The 18,701-nt window shown below is 35.3% G+C and overlaps 1 protein-coding gene across 1 annotated transcript; it reads left to right on the top strand.

Annotated features, from left to right (window-relative positions):
• Window positions 1-12,763: 12,763 nt before the first annotated feature.
• LOC149220803 (chaperone protein dnaJ 8, chloroplastic-like) lies at window positions 12,764-14,665 on the top strand. The gene is made up of 3 exons (XM_089384912.1): window positions 12,764-13,523; window positions 13,796-13,864; window positions 14,165-14,665. Exons 1-3 carry the CDS (start codon window positions 13,311-13,313, stop codon window positions 14,324-14,326), a joined length of 444 nt encoding a protein of 147 aa, XP_089241038.1. The 5' UTR covers window positions 12,764-13,310; the 3' UTR covers window positions 14,327-14,665.
• Window positions 14,666-18,701: the final 4,036 nt, after the last annotated feature.

Raw genomic sequence — 18,701 nt, 5'->3', positions numbered from 1 at the left:
AATCCCACGAATCTTGATGAGGTATGTGTTCAAGCTACACACCTCGAAGCAAGAGGGAAAAATGTACAAGAATAAGGTAAGAAGAAGCCATTCCAAAGTGGTGAAAAAGGAAAGAAATCTAAAGGAAAGTAGAAGAAAAATGCTTTTGTTAAGAAAGAAGGGGAGAAACCCGTGTGCAAGAATTGTTCCAAAGAGGGCCATGATGAAGCGCATTGCTGGAAGCTTCATCCTGAATCAAGACCGAAGAAATATAACAATAAAGGGAAAAAAAAGACAAACGTTTTTGTACAACAAGACTTGGGTTCTGACATAGGTGATGAATCAAAGATTGCAACCATAGTCGCTAAAGGAAAAGCCGTAGCAAAAACAAGAAAAGAGGAAGTCATGGAAAGCACTAGTGCAACAAATAACTACAACAACGCTTCAAATGAAGAAAATACAATTGAGTTGCTCCATATCAGAGTTATTTCCAAACACACTAAGATTTATATGTTGTTTGACAGTGGATCCCAAGAAAATTTAATTTCTACAGACTTGGTCAAGAAGTTGAATCTGGAAATCGTGCCTCATCATAAACCGTATCCATTGGGTTGGATAACCAAGGATGCAAATCTTTAGGTCACAAGGAAATGTGTTTTCAGGTTTGCTATCACTGCCAATTTCATTAATGAAGTCGAATTAGATGTAGTGTCGTTGGATATTTCTGGAATTGTGTTGGAAAGCTCATATTTGTATGACTGGAAAGTTGTTCTCCATAGATATGAGAACAAATATCATTTGTTCAAAGATGGATCGGAGTTTATTGTGAGAACCCATCGTAGAAATCTTAATCTATCTTTAGCAAGGGCAAGGAAAATGAAGCGACTAGTCAATTTCAACAATAATCTCATGCTCCTTATGATCAAGCAGAAGAATGACACGAAGCGTGAATCCTTTGCAGGCTGTGACGTGAAGCTGAAAGCCAAATTGGTTGATGTGGTCAATCAATATGGAAATGTGTTTCAAGAACCAAAGGGATTGCCACCAAAAAGGGGAATTCAGCACGAAATTCAACTACAACAAGATTGCCCACTCCCAAATATCGGTATGTATCGAATGTCAATTCTGAAAAGTTTAGAAATTAAGAAACAAGTCCAAGGATTGTTAGATAAAGGTGTAATTCGTCCCTCTACTTCGCCATGTGGTTCACTAATTTTTTTGTACCCAAGAAAGATGGAACTTGGCGCATGTGTGTAGATTATCGAGCTTTGAATAAAATTACCATAAAGAATCGATACCCACTGCCCATAATAGATGATTTGCTAGATCAGTTGAAGAATGCAAAATATTTCACTAAATTAGACTTGAGAAGTGGATATCATCAAGTTAGAATAGCTGAGGAGGATATTTGGAAGACTACTTTTAAAACCAAACAGGGATTGTTTGAGTGCTGGTTATGCCTTTCAGTCTTTGCAATGCTCCAACTACATTCATGAGAGTTATGAATGATTTTTTAAGATCATTTCTTGATGAGTTTGTAATTGTCTATTTAGATGATATTTTGATATTCAACAAATCACGAGAAGAGCATATCAAGCATGTGAGGAAAGTGTTGGATGTCTTGAAAAAAGAATAGTTATTTATGAAGATGTCTAAATGTGAATTTGGGAAAACTTTGTTAGTGTATTTGGGCCACATAGTTGGAGGAGGTGAGATGAATATTGACCCCTCTAAAGTTTCAGTCATTGTGAATTGGCCAATATCTAAATCAGTGACAGAAGTAAGGAGTTTTCTGGGAGCAACGCAGTACTGGAGGAAGTTCATTGCCAATTTCTCTTCCATAGCAACTCCACTACATGCTTTGACCAACATGAAGATTGCTTCCTGTGGGGAGGCAAACATAAAAAAGCATTCGATGCTTTAAAATAAAATATCAGTTCAGCCCCAGTTTTAGCATTATTGGATTTGAAACAACCATTTGAAATAGAAACAAATGCAAGTGACTACACCATGGGTGCAATTCTTTTATAGCATGGTAATCCTATTTCATTTCATTATGAGATTTTTAATGGTGTTGTTATTAACTATACTACATATGATAAAGAACTTTATGAATTGGTGCAAAGTGTGAAGAAATGGAAACATTATTTAATGGGAAAAGAAAACATTATTCACACTAATCATCAACCTTTGCAATATCTGCAATCTCAAATAACATTACAACAATCAAGGCACTTTCGTTGGATGGGATTCTTACAACAATTCCACTTGGTAATCAGGTATAAAAAAGGTATTTATAATAGAGTTGTTGATATGCTTTCTAGACCGGTTGTTAATGTACCCATTTACTCAAGAATCATTATGTTTTGCCTGAAAGTTATGTTGAACAATATGCACATGATGTTGACTTTCAAGAGGTATATTCAAACTTGAGTCAAGGCCACCAAGTTGAGGAATTAGACTACCATGTACATGATAATCTATTGTATCATTTGGGAAAACTTTGTGTTCCACAGGGAGAGAGAGTAAATGTCACAAGGGAAGCACACACTTCTCTTATTGTTGGACATTTTGGTGTAAGTAAAACAGTGGAAAATCTTTAGAGGTATTTTTATTGGCCTCGTATGTTTGAAAGTGTCATGTTTTATTAGAGGTTGTTCATTGTGTGCAATCAATAAGCCTAGTAATAGAAAACTAGGATTGTACACACCACTTCCAGTGCCTTCACATCCATGGGAGAGTGTTTCTATGGATTCCGTAGGAGGTCTTCCATTATCAAGAAAAGGTCATGATTCTTTGTACGTAATTGTGGATAGGTACAACAAGATGTGCATATTAATACCTTGTAAAAAAAAAACAGCTAAACAAACAGCTCAAATTTTCTTTAAAAATGTATGGATTCATTTTGGATTACCTACTTCTATTGTAAGTAATCGTGATTCCCAATTTGTTGGGAATTTTTGGTCAAATTTATGGAACTTGATGGACACCAAGTTGAAGAAAAGTGCAACCTTCCATCCACAAACAGATGGTCAAACTGAAGTGGTTAACGTGACAATTATTCAATTGCTAAGAGGATATTGTAGCAAACATCCTAAGTTGCGGGATGAATAGTTGCATTACATTCAACATGCTTACAACCGAGCAAAACACTCTTCTACTCTAACTTCGCCTTTTGAGGCATGTCTTGTTTATTTGCCTAAATCACCTTTGGATTTCATCTTTGAGAAAGATGTAGTTGTAAATGGACATAGTGACATAGACAGAGCAAAGAAATTCATTGAGAAAATTCAGTTGATTCACCAAACAGTTCAAGAACAACTAGAAAAGAGTCAAGGAAAGTATAAGGCAAGGCATGATAAGCATTGTGTGGATCATCAGTTTCAAGTAGCTGATGAAGTTTGGCTTTACATTAGCAAGGAAAGGCTTCAAGGTGAAGGTAAAAAGCTAAAACCAATCTATTAAGGTCCATTTAAAATTATGGAAAAGATTGGTAATAATGTTTTCAAGCTTGATTTTCCTTCATATATGAAAATTTATTCCGTTCTTAATGTTGAAAATTTGAGATTGTATGAGCCTCCTTTGATTAAAGATCAAGGAGAAAGTGTACATATTCCATCAATTGAAGATTTTTCTCCAGAATTTCTTGATGAGCTTCAACAAGACACCATACTTGACAAAAGAACGAGGTCATCAAAGAGGGGAAATGTTGATTATCTTCGAGTGGGTCTCAAAGCTACAAATCCATCAAAGGCAAAATGGATTTAAGAGGGGAAGGTGAGGGAATAATACCCTCATATGTTCAATAACTGAATATAATATTTTGGGGTCCAAAAGACTTCCAGTGGGGAGGAGTGATTAGGTGCTCAAAATTATGCTCAAAGATCAAAGTGTTGAAATTTTGTTAATCTTAGCTTCAAATCAAATAGCTCGTCATTATGAATCCAATGGTGCAAATGACACTCAAATCTGAGCTCGTATGCAGAAGTTAGAGCAAGTCAAATTTTAAGTTTGACTTGTCTACATGGCAGGATTGGATGACATGACAAAGCCTGTCAGCGAATGAGGAGGCACCAAGTGGCAAGCCACAATTGGCCCTCGCATTTCACAAATCGTAATCACAGGCAGAAAGGTGTTTCAAATCAGCCCCAGAACAACCAGGGTTATGATGCGAATAGCAATCGAAAATCGCTATCACAATCGACGAAGGGAGTGAAGTACGACAAAATTGGCCCCCGACGAGGTTTGGGTTGTGATGCGATCAATCCCTATCGCAAACTGCAATCGGTGGATAGGTTCCGCATATGTATAAAACCCCAGTTATCCGCCAAATTGAAAAACACGATAAAGTTCCCAGATGCGATGCTACTATAAATTGTGATTTAATATCTCGTTGGGTCCATGATATTGCAATCGCAAATCACCCGTTTCTATTCACAGACCATAAGCCCGCAACAATTTCCGATTGCGATTTGCGATACCGCTGACAAGTTATGGCCCAACGCATGGAAATTTTTTTGCTGAGTTAACAATTTTTTGGGCTAATTTGTAGGATCATGCCGGATGTGGAGAAAATTGTGGAAAGAATAATGGGAAACTAGGAGAAGTCATAAATTCTTCAGTTCTTATCCAAATTGGTTTCAAAAAGAGTCATGACTAGTAGTTTAGGCTATTCTAAACTCATTGAGACATGTTTAAGAGGCATTTGAGCATTGTAAACACACTTTTGTTGTAATTTTGAGCATAATAGAGAGGCCCAAGCATTGGAAGCTGGACCAAGGAGATGTAGCCCAGGAGGGGTGAAATCCTCATCAAATCTCTATGTTGTCTATTGTATTTTGATGTTCTTTGTTGTTATTTTGCTACTATTCAGCGAGTGTTTTATGTTAAATTGTTTATAACATTTACATAAGAAAATCTCATGGGAATCAGTTAAGTGAGCAAAAATGGTGAATCCTTAAGCACTTGAAAAGAAAATGATAAGCATCTTAGGTTTTATTTTGAATGGGGAATTAGCACAACATTACTAATATGCTCCATTTCAGATCATTCAATTACATTCAGTTAGGATATTTTAGCTCCAAAGGAAGAACCTCAGGATAATGTGGAGCAACCACATGTAGAGGAGTAGAGAGTGGAAGCACCCACTCTTGCAGAGACTTCCAGAGATGGATGGAAGCACACCAGAGAAGCTGACAGGTTGATGCATGATGCTAGAGAGAATGTGGGAGCACCCACATCACAAAAAAGGCAGAGGAGGTCACCATATCAGTACACTTTCTACATGGCTCTAATAAGCGAGAGCGTAGATATTGAGCCATCCTCATTAAAGGAAGCAATGTAGCAACCAATATGGGTTGATGCCATGGTAGAGGAGTATGACACCATTATTAGAAACATTGTTTGGGAAGTGGTCCCAAGACCAACAGACAAGTGAGTGGTCAGTTCTAGATGGATTTACAAGGTAAAGCAAGCAGTAGATGGGGTGTGGAGAAACACAATGCTAGATTTGTGGCTAGAGGGTTCTCTCAGGTGGAGGGAATTGATTATGAGGATACCTTTGCTCTAGTAGCAAGGTAATCTTCAATCAGATCTATTCTAGCACTTTCAACGCAGATGGGATGGAAGATACATTAGATGGAAGTCATCATTCCTCAATGGTGTGATTGAGGAAGAGGTGTACATTGAGCAGTTAGAAGGATTTGAGACCTTCAGCAGAGAGTCACATGTGTGTAGACTCAAGTGAGTATTGTATGGATTGAAACAAGCATCCCGTGCTTGGTATAGTAGGATTGAAAACTATTCCACCAGGTTAGGCTTCACCAAAAGTGTAGCAGATGCAAACCTTTACCATATTGTGGTTGAAGGTAAATTGTTGATTATAGTATTATATGTCGATGATTTAATTCTAGCAGGTGATAAGAAGTTGGTAAAACTTGAAAGAGAATTCGAGATGAAGGACCTGAGGCTCATTCATTATTTCCTTGGTATGGAAGCATCGCAAGGAGAGGAGGAACTATTTGTACCTCAGGGAAAGTATGCCAACGAGATACTGAAGAAGTTCCACATGGAGAGAAACAAACCCATAACAACTTTAGCAGGGAATTGGAGGAAGGAAGATGCTACTTTAGGTGAAGTAGTGGAGGCTACTATTTACAGGCATCTTGTGGGTTCACTTATGTATTTGGTGTATACACGACCAGACATATGTTTTGCAGTTAACCAACTTAGTCAAGCAATGGTTAAGCCAACCAAAATCTATTGGAAGGAAACTAAACGTGTGTTGAGATACCTTAAAGGCACCACTTAGTTTGGACTTTGGTAAAGATGAATAAAGGGAGTGAAGCTTCAAGGCTTCACAGATGCATATTGGGTAGGGAGTCCATCCGACAGGAAGAGCACATCAGGAGGAATCTTTAGTGTTGGGTCGACAACAGTTTCTTGATACAACAGGAAGCAGAGATCAGTTGCACTCAGTTCAGAAAAAGTAGAGTACATGGCTGCTAGTCAAACAAATTCTAGGGCTATATGGATGAGGAAGATCCTTGTTGGGTTATTTGGTCAGCAGATGGATCCTAAAATTGTTTACTTTGACAATTAGAGTTGTATCAAACTCTATGAGAACCCAATTTTTCACGATTGGTCCAAGCATATCAACATCTAGTATCACCATCTATGATATTGTGTGCAGAGGAGAATCATGTTGATGGATTACATTCCTACAGACGAACATGATGCATATATCTTGACTAAGGAACTGTCAAGAGGAAAATTAGAGTTCCATAGAGGTAGGATTAGGGTATCTAATAATCCCTTTTTGGTTGAGAGGGAGTGTTGAAAATGCAACAAGAAAATCCTAATGTAATTTTTTCCTTGAATTAAATTAGGAATAAAATTGTAATTCCACATCACAAGAAAACTTGTATGAGTTAACTAAGTTAATTTGATATATTTGTTTTTGTTAATTCAGGTTGAGGGTCTAACTTGAGTCATGTAGAGTGTCTCCTACATTATAGGAGCCCTGGTTGAGTTTATTTTGAGTTGTAATTAATTAATTCTATTTAAATGAGTTAAAGTTAGTTAAAATAGTTCCAACTGATGGAGGAACTAGTAGGAGGTTATACAGTGGGGTGTTGCTTCATGTGTTCAACTAGTTAACTGATGATTCACTCATAAATAACTCATACATGTCATATTTGAGAGTTACCCAGTTGATATTGGAGTTCATAGGTAATGTACTATTAGTTGTATACTTATCCAAATTGTACAGGTGGTGCATGTAGTCATAGGAAGGCCTATGAGGATTGCACAATTCATATTAAGGAATTCCCCTAATTAATAGGGGGATAATTCCCATGGAAACAACACAAGGAAACAGGGACTTGGGAAAGAAAAAATTTGGTTAAGTATTGGTCTGGGCTTGTCTAGGAAGTGTGAGACAAATAGAGATAGTGCAAAGGTTGCTCGCGCTTGAGAAAAGCATTATAATCTTCTCATATTTTTTGACTAATGCCATATACAGATAGCAGGGGTTTTTAGCTGTGGATTTTCCCAGGAAATACTTGTGTAATGTGTTGATTGAATTATTTCTATTATATGCTTTGTGATTTCACGATCATTTAATTATTTCCGCTGATGAGTAGAGTAGATTCAAGTCTATTGTGTTAGTAAATTACAATTATCAGTTTGAATCTATGAGGAATTTCTACATTATTAGATTAGTGATGACACTTCAAGAGCAGATTCACGTGGAGATGCAAATGTTCAACTTGCACTTACCAAGCCCATCATCAAACCTTGGGAAGAAATCATCAACAACAAGCACATAATTGGTCTCAGATATGAAAAGGAAGTGACCTTTCACATTCTAGACTACTCCAAACCCATCCAATTTTATAGTGTTGGGTTTCTTTAGGAAATTTCATGTTCACTTTCGATACTTCCACATGAGATTAATTGCTCCCAACATTGTGGTCTAGTTGGTGACATGAAATATTAGTGTTTTGATCTTCACCTTGTGAGCATTGTGGAAAACATACTCATTGTTTTAACAGATATTCTAGATAGAAGACTAGTCATGCAAGAGAAAGGATTCATCTAGGATGGACCACTTCTTTGAAATTGTTTTCAACAACCAATAATATATATTGATCATATACGAAGTTCATTCTTAGTATTGACATGTCTTGCAATGGAAATATTTTCATATTCTCACCTTGTATCTAATGGGAAGAATTTATAGTTAGCTACTAGTATAGAAATCATATCAAGTAAGCCTAAGCCATAGCCATAAAAACAACCTACAACTAGAGCCTAGAGTCATAGTTAGCTAGAGCTAGAGTTAAAGTTGTAGCCAGATACAATCTCATGTTCCATGAGTACGAGTTGGTTTGTGGTCCTCCTTAAACCACCACTTGGTAGAACACTTACTTCTTTTTCTAGATGACAATTTGTGTTAATCTTTAAACCATCATCAGGAGCACTTTCATTTAATAGAAGAAATCAACTTCTACCTAGATTCATAATTGTTCCAACTTCCAGGAACTTCATTAAGCCATGTTCCATAGTTGGTGGTTAGCCTTAAACCCCCTCTAACATAATAATTTGGCTTTTGCTACCTCATTTGGTTGGTGCTACTCCTTAAACCTCAAGATTCAGAGAGAACATCCAACCATTGGTTGCTATACACACATGTATTTTAACTCTCTTCTTGGACTCACATACACCCCTTTAGATTGGGGGGGGGGGGTGTGGAAATGTAATCCTCAGGGGATTATGTGAAATTGTATTATTCACTTGAGAGGAAGGTCAAAAGAATCCAATGAACACGAACAATTGGCATGAGGACTACAAGAGACCTCTTGCAATATGAGATCAAGGGTAAGAAAAAACGTTTTATTTATATGTATATCTTATGAATAATAAGTATCACACACTTATCTAATTATATTGCATTTACATGTGTGTTCTAAGAAAATCAAATACGCATACTCTAACCATTTAACTCCATTAAAAAAAAGAAAGAAAGATTGTCCATAAGTTTTCGTTGTCCACTTAAACAGATGAACCTCTTCCTATACCAAAACATATACAATCTTCCATTTTGTCATATTTTAAAATAGACTTCCAATTGTTTTCCCAAACCTAACGTGCCTAGAATCAATTTAAAGAAGGTACTTACTATGTTCCAAAGAAGACAACTTAAGAAGACATGAATAGGAAAATCCAAATTAGAAGAGGCACAAATTGACAACATTCAAAGGGCTATGATCCATGACTTCTTGAACATGCAACATTTCTTCTTCCAAGGTAAGACTTGCTTCCTATGATAGATGATCAAACTTATGATTGATTTATATGAATATATGAGCAAAGGAAACTTACTCAAAGAGTGCTATGATCTCCAAAAAAAATTCTAGAATAGGCCCCAAAATCATATTTGTGATTTGTGCTTTGTCATTTTCCTAATCCATCAATAGTTTAGAATCCCCAAGGACATGCATCTTTCTTATTTTCTTTTCAACAACAACCTTGAGTAGGATGCAGTGAACATAGGCATCTACTCTATTTTTGGTGCCTGTACTAGCACCATATTTTAAATAAAAATGAGGAGCACTATCCAAATAGAGAATGGCCATTGATTTACAAATTCTAAGTTCGTTGGCAAGCTCCATAAAAAAATCCCCAAGGCCTTGTGAAGTCAATATTAGGCTCTTAATGATTTCTTTGGACACAGTGTTTCAGAGGCTTGCTACCTTCACCATAGAAGACTCTAATTTGATGAGAAGATCTTCCCAGATGAGCCTCCTTATTTCAAAAATCAAGTTGTTCTCGAATAACCAAATTCCCCAAATTGCACATCAAGGTAGAGATTTACAATGAGAAATATACCTATTTGTAGTCCAAAATTCTAAGCACTCCAATAGAGATGGTTTATTTTATCGATTCTTACTTATCATTTCTTTCCAAACAACCTTGGAGAAGGAACAATATATAAATAGATGATCCACAATCTCACTTACATTCTTACACAAATAGCACCAACCAAGTACAATCCATTTTTTTCCCACCATGTTAAGTTCTTATTTGCCAAAGCCAACTAAAGGGATTTTATTTTATTTTATTTTAGTGGATATACTAACTTCCACACCATTTTACACCACCATAGTCACTCCACTTCCAAGTCTTAGCTATTTTTTGTCTCATAAGCAAGCTTAGCTATGAACACCTTGAAGACTTGTTTCTAAACCAACTTAATTGATCATTTGAATCCTTTATGCATATGGTATTATGATTTAATAAGTTTACATAAAGACACCATTCTTAAGCCAAATCTCCTTGTAATCCCAATTTCTTTTATTGATTTCCAAATTTAAAACCCTAGACCATGAGCCTCAATCCCTCATGCATATTCTAAACTTTTATTGCCTTTCTCATTTAAAGCTAAGAACAAGGGTTCAAAAAGCTTGATTAGCATTGCATCCAATTCATGGATCTTTTGCATTTATTACATCACCCATTTTTTCGAGCAACCTAATTACATAAAATATCATAATCTTTTATCAAACATTTCCACACATTAGATGTTCTTTTAAAAGACTTGATTTTGTCTTAACTAATCATCTGGTTCTTTGTTCTCAAGTTACTTGCCCTTAATCACTTTCCCCACAATCATTTTTTTTTCTTTCTAAGTTTGGCAATGTTGAGGCTACATCATGGTCATGTCCAAGAATAGCACTCGAGTAAGGCGGTGAATTGAACCGGTGACATAACATCTAGGAGTGCCTTAACAACACGCCTAATCATTGTCTATCCAAGACCTCATGGACCCCCACAATCCTTTGTTAAAACAAAAGCCTCCATAGACTTTTCATTGCTTAGGCATGACTAAATATGAACTAGGTTTTTTTCTCTACATTCTCCTAACTCTTTAGGCATAGCTATCCTTGTCCATTTGACAAGAGATGTTCCTTCCTCTACCCTTTGACTAATCCAAAAGAAACTACAACAATTTTTAGGATTTTATCTAAAATACCATTTGGAACATGTACAATGGATAACTAATAGATTGATATGCTTTTCAACATAGATTTAATTAATACCAACCTTTCTCCTTGAGAAAGCCACCTATAACACCAACATTTAATTATCCATTCCATTTTGTTTGATAACCAAAACCAATATACATAATTATAATTATATTTTTTAAAATAAACTCTATTTCTTACTCTTAAATAATATATATATATATATATATATATATATTAATTAAAAAACAATGTGTTAATGTTATCAAAATGTATTTTAATTATTTCCAATAAATAAAAATGCTTAAAAGGCATATGTTGATTATCAATATAAATTTTCAATAATTAAATAGTAAAAATTAAGAGCATTATGATTATTGAGCAATTAATTTTCAAAAGACTTTCATTATGATTACTAAATTAGGTTGGATTGATTGTCTTTATTTTCATCATTATTACCTCATATTTACCAATAAATTATATCACTATCTTAAAAAATAAATAAATTATCATTATCTTTTAAAAAAAAATTATCATTATTTACTAACACTAAAATTTCAAAATTTGATTTTCTATCATCAATAAACAAAGAATTTCACATTTCAATAAATTCATATAAAATTTATTTATTTAAAAAAAAAAAATTATCATTATTTACTAACACTAAAATTTCAAAATTTGATTTTCTATCATCAATAAACAAAGAATTTCACATTTCAATAAATTCATATAAAAAAAATTCCTATATATCAAAATTTCAGTTCACAATGGAGGTCAACCTAAATATTTGGTGGAGAGAAGGTAGTTCGTTCACATGTCACATGAGAGCAGGTAGTTGATCACATGCTAATGTTGAGTGGACCGCAGAAAGAGAAGAAGTTGAATAATGGGAGATAGTTACTCCATCACATCACTTTTTTTTCATATCACACGCTAATTTCACATCACTTTTTTTTCATATCACACGCTAATTTCACATGAACTTTTTTTTCAAACATTATATCATATCACTTGCTTTCAAACATTATATTATATCACACGCTAATCCGAAGTCTCTCCATAATTGCTTCTAATCCGAAGTCTCTCAATAATTGCTTCTAAAAGGCGGGGATATATCCCAATCACAATACCGGCAAGCTTGGTGGGATCCAGTCTTCACCATCATTGTGGGACCCACCTCATTTATCTAGGAATACCAACAACCGGCTCATCATTTACAGCTGTGCATATTGCCACGTGTTTCATGGAAATACAGTGAATACGTGTAAACAGAGTTCTTAAATCAGTTAAAGTGTAGCAGTATAATATAAGCTACTTGGGATTTTTTTTTTAATAAAGAAAGTAAATGATTGACTTATTGTCTTTTTTATCTTGTATATTTGAATTCTATATTGATAATGATAAACTATTATGATCTATATGATAAATAAAATAAAAATACAATAAACCAACCTTTTTTTATCTTATAAATTATCCTTATCCTTTTTTATCTTATAAATTATCCTTATCCTTATCCGATAGCAATGCAACAAAGCAATCATGAACTATGTCCAAGAAAAATTCCTGCCATTGAAGTCATCAAATTGAACCCAATAACCATGGGTTATCCAAATTTGAAAAAAATCCTGCCAATGAACTCATCAAATTGAAAACCCAATAACCATGAATTATCCAAATTTGAAGGAGCGTGACGCGGCAGCGGATAAGACTGCATTTCAGCAGGCCAAACAAATACCAGATAACAATCGGAATTTAATTGCGCTTTAGCATTTAAATGCCTAAAAATTTAAACCTATTCTCATGCCGAGGTTGCTTGCAATTCAATTCTTTAATTTTTCCAATGGAAATGGTGCCATTGGTTACAATTTTTTGAATTTTTTTTATGAAAGTCCTGGAAGAGATATTCTGAAGCTTTTGGCATACATTTTCGTCGTTGATTGCCTGTGTTTTAGTCGTTTTCAATTATTTGACTCCCAAATGGTGGGCTCATCCAAATGCAGGATGTGAGGGAAGTGGTTTTCCAAGGCGGGTTTGGGATCCTTCCATATAATTGCAATTTGCACCTACCCATAGGAACTATTGATGTATGCTGCCTTCTCTTATAGGTCATCTCATGTTATTTCCCTCATGCTCTCTGATACCCATATCTGCAGCAATCCTTGCTATTTATTTTGTATTTTCTGAAGGTCAGTAGTTGGATTTCGTTACACCCATCTAAGGATCTGGAGGATTATATTGGTTTGCAGCTGGGCTTCTAGCTCTCTTTATAGGTCAGCAGGGTTCTTTTGTTTTGTTTTAGAGATCATGGCTGTCAAACTTGGAAGGCTTGTTGGTGTTAGCAGTAACTCATTCTTTAGAAGAAAGAATGGAGAGAAGAATTTGGGAGGCAGAAGGAATGTAACTGTGATGGCCTCTGTTGCTTTCCCTGGGATGAAAGAGGAGTACGAGACTCTCAGATTGAGCCCCGGGGCTGCTGAGAAAGATGTCAAGAAAGCCTATCGTCGCCTTGCGTTGCAGGTATGGAAGTACCCACTTGAAACAATTTGCCCAAATTTCAGCCTCAGATATTTTCATTTGCAGTTATTCCATGTGTGAAGCAAAAGAGCATGGTATAGTTCAGAGAGAAATTAGAAATGCAAAGTTTTATTGTGAAGCATGTTTTTAAGAAAAAATATCTTCTGACCATGTCACAGGTCATAGAAATGTTTCAAGAATCATGATCCATTATCAATGATTTGTTTTAGATGAAAATCTTTTTGAACTCATATGTTGATATAATCTGGTTGCAGTACCATCCTGATGTTTGCAAAGGAAATAATTGTGGGACTCAGTTTCACAAGATCAATCAAGCTTATGAGGTAACTTGCCCGCTTATGAATAATTTTTGGTAGCCCCAGGGGATTGGTTAGTCTGTTGAAAGACCGCCCTGTCTTACTTTTCACTTGGATTGGATTTACTCCTATTTGTGTACTATCTAGTTGTTTAATATGGACGCCATGAACGCCATTCAAGAGTGCAGGGGAGTGTCCCTGGGTTCCTTTTTCATTGGAAAAAGTAATAATTTGTTGGTCAATACATTATCAGCTTATAACTTTATAAACATGTGACGGTTATGCATGCCCATGGTTCTGATAAGTTACGTTTGTGATGATGTCCAGACTGTAATGACCTGTTTGGAAAAGGCAAAGCAGCAAAACTGTCATGATGATTACTATATGGAGGATTTTATGGGAGATGATGGCGATTCTTGGGAAGAATGGATGGGATGGGAAGGAGCTGGAACCCTTGATTATAACTCCCACGTTAACATTTATGCCTGATCAGATCTTCATCATGAACTGTATCCATGTCAGTTTACTTGTAAACAAATATGGCCTCTCCATGACCATCCCCGTTCATGGGCTGCCTATGAAACCCTTGCTTTTGTCACCTTAACAACTGCATGAGAAAGCTCAAAGAGTTTCTTCATTGGCATCTTGTAAATATGATATGTTCTTTTCTACTTGTACAGCTGATTTTTATTTCTCCTGCCTCGGCTCCCATAGCACAAAGGACTTCTTGACCCAGTTGCTGGAACAGCTTTTTGAGGTCTGAATGAGTCATTTTCTTTGCTCATGGGTTCTGATTAATCTCTCAATTACTAGTGCATAACTTTGGTATCTCTTTCTGTCACTATCATGTCAATGTTATGGGGATCTGCTCTGAGAACAAGAGCTCCTAACTATTCTGGGTTTAATTGCGATGCTACTCAATTAAAGGAAAGCATTATTTTGAGTCAGAGATCATTGACCATTGAGATAAAATGTTGTTTTTGCATTTCATGATATAATTTTCTATGGTCTATCATCCTAAACGAAACATTATTGAAACAAGTTTGGCTAGAACTATTGGCAATCCCCGCCTTTATTCGCAGGAATCAAATGATGTTTAACCATTAATGTTGATTTTATAGGTTTCATATCTGAACTAGATATATTGGACTGGAGTCTTTGGCAGTCAGACATATTATATAATTTCAATTTCAATTAGGTTGAATTATTTGCTTCATAAATTGTTACCCCCAACTATGGGGGCCGGACAAACTATGCTTTATGCTTTAATTGTGTAGCCATTGAGTGGAGTTCTGATGCTCAGGTCTTGTGACAAGAGGCAAGAGGGATCTGAACTGTTTAACCAGCAATGTTGAAGGGGCAATCAAAGTGGGTAAAGTGTCCAATTTAGAGATGTAGAGGAGAAGAGTGGCCAACAATGGGAAGGCTATCAGGAATATCAAAAAGATTCATGTTAGCCTTCTAGAATGGATTTAAAACCTTTGATTCCAGTCTCATGAAAACCACAGAATTTCGCTGATTGTATTTTCCGGTCTACATTGATGACTTAGGATCAAGTGGAAATTTATTGAATACATATATCTCTTTAGGGTTTGGGTGAACAATGTTGTTAAGCAGGGAGTTAGTCTAGAAGAGATTGTTCTCGAGTAAGCTGTAGAAAAACGAAGACCATGTGAGTTCTTTGAATTTGAAATTGAAGAAATTTTGAATTCCTTCTATGAAATCAAAGTTGAAGATGGTCGGTGTAAAATGGAAAGGAAGATGGGAGTTTTTCAAAGTATTTTTACTGATGTCTAGTGAGAGAGAAGGGTTGATGGTTTAAACTGTTAGTGTATATTGTGAATGAATGATGGATAACCAATGTTATATGTAAACAACTAGTGAACACAGAATTTTGTGTAAACCAATGGTCGTTGATAGTTTTTGCCTCTAAAACCTAATGAGTGGGACATTGATGGGTTGAATGTGAATGGAAATCAACATAATTGATTAGCATGTAATTGAAAAGTTTTGTTGAGATGAGTTCTATCCTTGGAAGCCCAAAATGAAGATATCCTCTTAGATAAGGATTCATTAGGGTATGTTGGTAAGATGATCTTCATGCCCTTTGAATTGAATGGAGTATCAAAGTAGCGATGGAGAGATTCAAAATCTTCTACTAGTGTTGTGTCAGAGTTAGAAGCATTGGTTTTATCTCGTGATTAAAGAACTCAGTGGTGTTGTAGGCTGCAATGATGAAATACAAGAGCAAATTGGAACACCTTTGATGAGACATAAAAAAATATAACACTTAGACTTTATGTAAGAGAAGATTCTTATGTGTAATGCAATGTTCCACCAAGTTTTCGGGAGGAAGGGATGTTAGGACAGGGAGACACATAGGGGTGGTAGGATGATCTTCATGCCATTTAAATTGAATGGAGTATCAAAGTAGCAATAGAGAGATTCAAAGTCTTCAACTAGTGTTGTGTCAAAGTTAGAAGCACTTGTTGTATACTATGATTAAAGAACTCATTGGTGTTGTAGGTTGTAATGATGAAAAGCAAGAGCAACTTGGAACACCCTTGATGAGACCTAAAAAAATACAACATTTAGACGTTATGTAAGAGAAGATTCTTATGTGTAATGCAACCACCAAGTTTTTAGGATGAAGGGACAGTTGGAACAGGGAGACACATAGGGGGGGACATGTGGGAACACCCAAAATTTTTAGGGAAATTTAGGGGGCATGGGGAACATTGAGGTGTGTGTGTACACACAAGCACACACGTGATTCATATTCAAATTCATTATTGAAATACATTGGTTTAAATTCATCTTTCATCCTTCTAGAATCTATATTGATTTGATTTCATTATTCATTATTTTATAATTTAATTAGTACTAAGCAAAATAATAGATACTAAAGTTTGAATATTGGAATATTAAATTGAAATAACTCAAACTCATAAATAGTAAATAGTGACGAGTCAAAGACTTGTTCTGAAGTCTAGAGTCAAGACTCAAAAGTTAAAACTAAAAATTCAAACTTTGAAAAGAATACATAAATATTCATGTGCATCCATATGAATCTAGATCATTATACACAAACTTGCAAAGTTTCTCATATATATAGCAAGTGTGCATATGACCAAAATAACATCGAGTGTAATCCAAATTTGAACCAAAAATAACACAAACATGCAAAGTTTCTCATATATATAGCAAGTGTGCATATGACCAAAATAACATCGAGTGTAATCCAAATTTGAACCAAAAATAAATCAAGAAAGAGGCTCTTGATGGCTTTTATAGTCCAAAAAAAATCATGCTACAACAAATATTTACATATCATCAAAATCATTGTCTATATTGGGATCCTCATTATCAATATCCCCCTTTAAACATTAAAATAAAATAGAAAAAACTTAAACATGTCAAATCAAGATTTTGTTGAGTCACCAGTGCTAGGGTCATGACAGAGGAGTTCAACAAGCAATGCCACCAACATTAAGGTACATAGAGGGCTTGGTGCCCTTGATTAAATGCTAGTTCCATACTCTCATACATGATAGAATCTAGTGGAAATGTTGCAATTACCTCGGAATCTTAAAATTTTGAAAATTGTTAAATTTACTGGATTTTGAGTAGAATCTAAAATTCAACTTTTTGCACATCAAATCTAATGAAATTGAAGTACTCTCAAACATCTAGAAACAATTAACGCTATTGTTAAAAGTTTAAATAAAAGGATGAAAATGAAAGATAAAGGAGAATGCCACTTCTAATATTATCATTAATTACATAGCATTAGTAGGGCCTTATGTTTGAATATTAGGTCCTCCCACTCATAAATTATTGTATTTAGGCAAAAAATAGTGGCGTGTTCAACCCTTTTTTAAGGGGATGCCCACAAGAACCCCTTTTGGAGAAACATGTCCCCCACATTGGGGAAATGTTTCACCAAGTTTCTCCAAAAGGGGAACGTGGGGAACCATTTCCCCAATTGTCCCCCTGTCCTGAGAGCATAAAAACACGGGGAGCATGACCCCCACCTTGGGGGACACGTTGTCATGGAACATTGGTGTAATGACATGAGAAGATTGCAACAATAAATCTTGTAAGAAATTTAGATTTGTGTTAAACAAACTAGATGGAGTCGGTGCTTAAGTAAGCTTGGATGAATATTGTGTATGAACCTTTTTGTCTAGTTTGTGTTGGTCATTATAAAATTTAAATGTCACATTGAGCATTTGCATTTGAGTTAAACAAACTATAGGTAGTAGGTGTTAAGTAAGTTTGGATGAAGATTTTGTATGAACCTTTTTGTCTAGTTTGTATAGGTAATTTAACAATTTACGTGTTATATTGAGCAATTAAGCATAAACATACTCTTGACCATGTGACAAACTTGTTTACTTGAGGAATAGATATGAAAATAATATTTTGCTAGGGTATTAGAAATGATGACCTAGTAGTATTATAAAAAGGAAAGACAGGTGATACCTACAAATGTAAGCATGTCAACGGTAGTCAACAAAAGGTAAGGACACTAAGCTAAGAACATAAGAAGAGAAATTGGGATTTAGGTTTTATACATCACTTGAGTTCACATGATTGGATATCTTATGACAATTTCTCTCATGATAGATATGCATTGACAGACATGGTCAAGCTTTGAAGACACATATATATAAAGATAGTTTTTCTGGAATATTATGTGAATTTCTTGCCCCCAAAAGAAAAAGAAAATGAAAAGGTGAAATTCATGCAAAAATGTTTAATAATGTTGTAGCGGCTAAAACCACCCTCCAAAATTTTGCCTTAGCTTTGTTTTGGAGCCTCTCTACCAACCTTTTGCAGCAACATGTCTTGTCTTGTCAAG

The sequence above is a fragment of the Pinus tabuliformis genome, chromosome Q (assembly GCF_031772625.1).
Source record: "Pinus tabuliformis cultivar Carrire ecotype Pingquan chromosome Q, CPIR1, whole genome shotgun sequence".
In the NCBI taxonomy this organism is placed as follows: domain Eukaryota; kingdom Viridiplantae; phylum Streptophyta; class Pinopsida; order Pinales; family Pinaceae; genus Pinus; species Pinus tabuliformis.
Note: the sequence above shows the minus strand (reverse complement) of the source record. Positions and strands in the feature narration are given on the sequence as shown.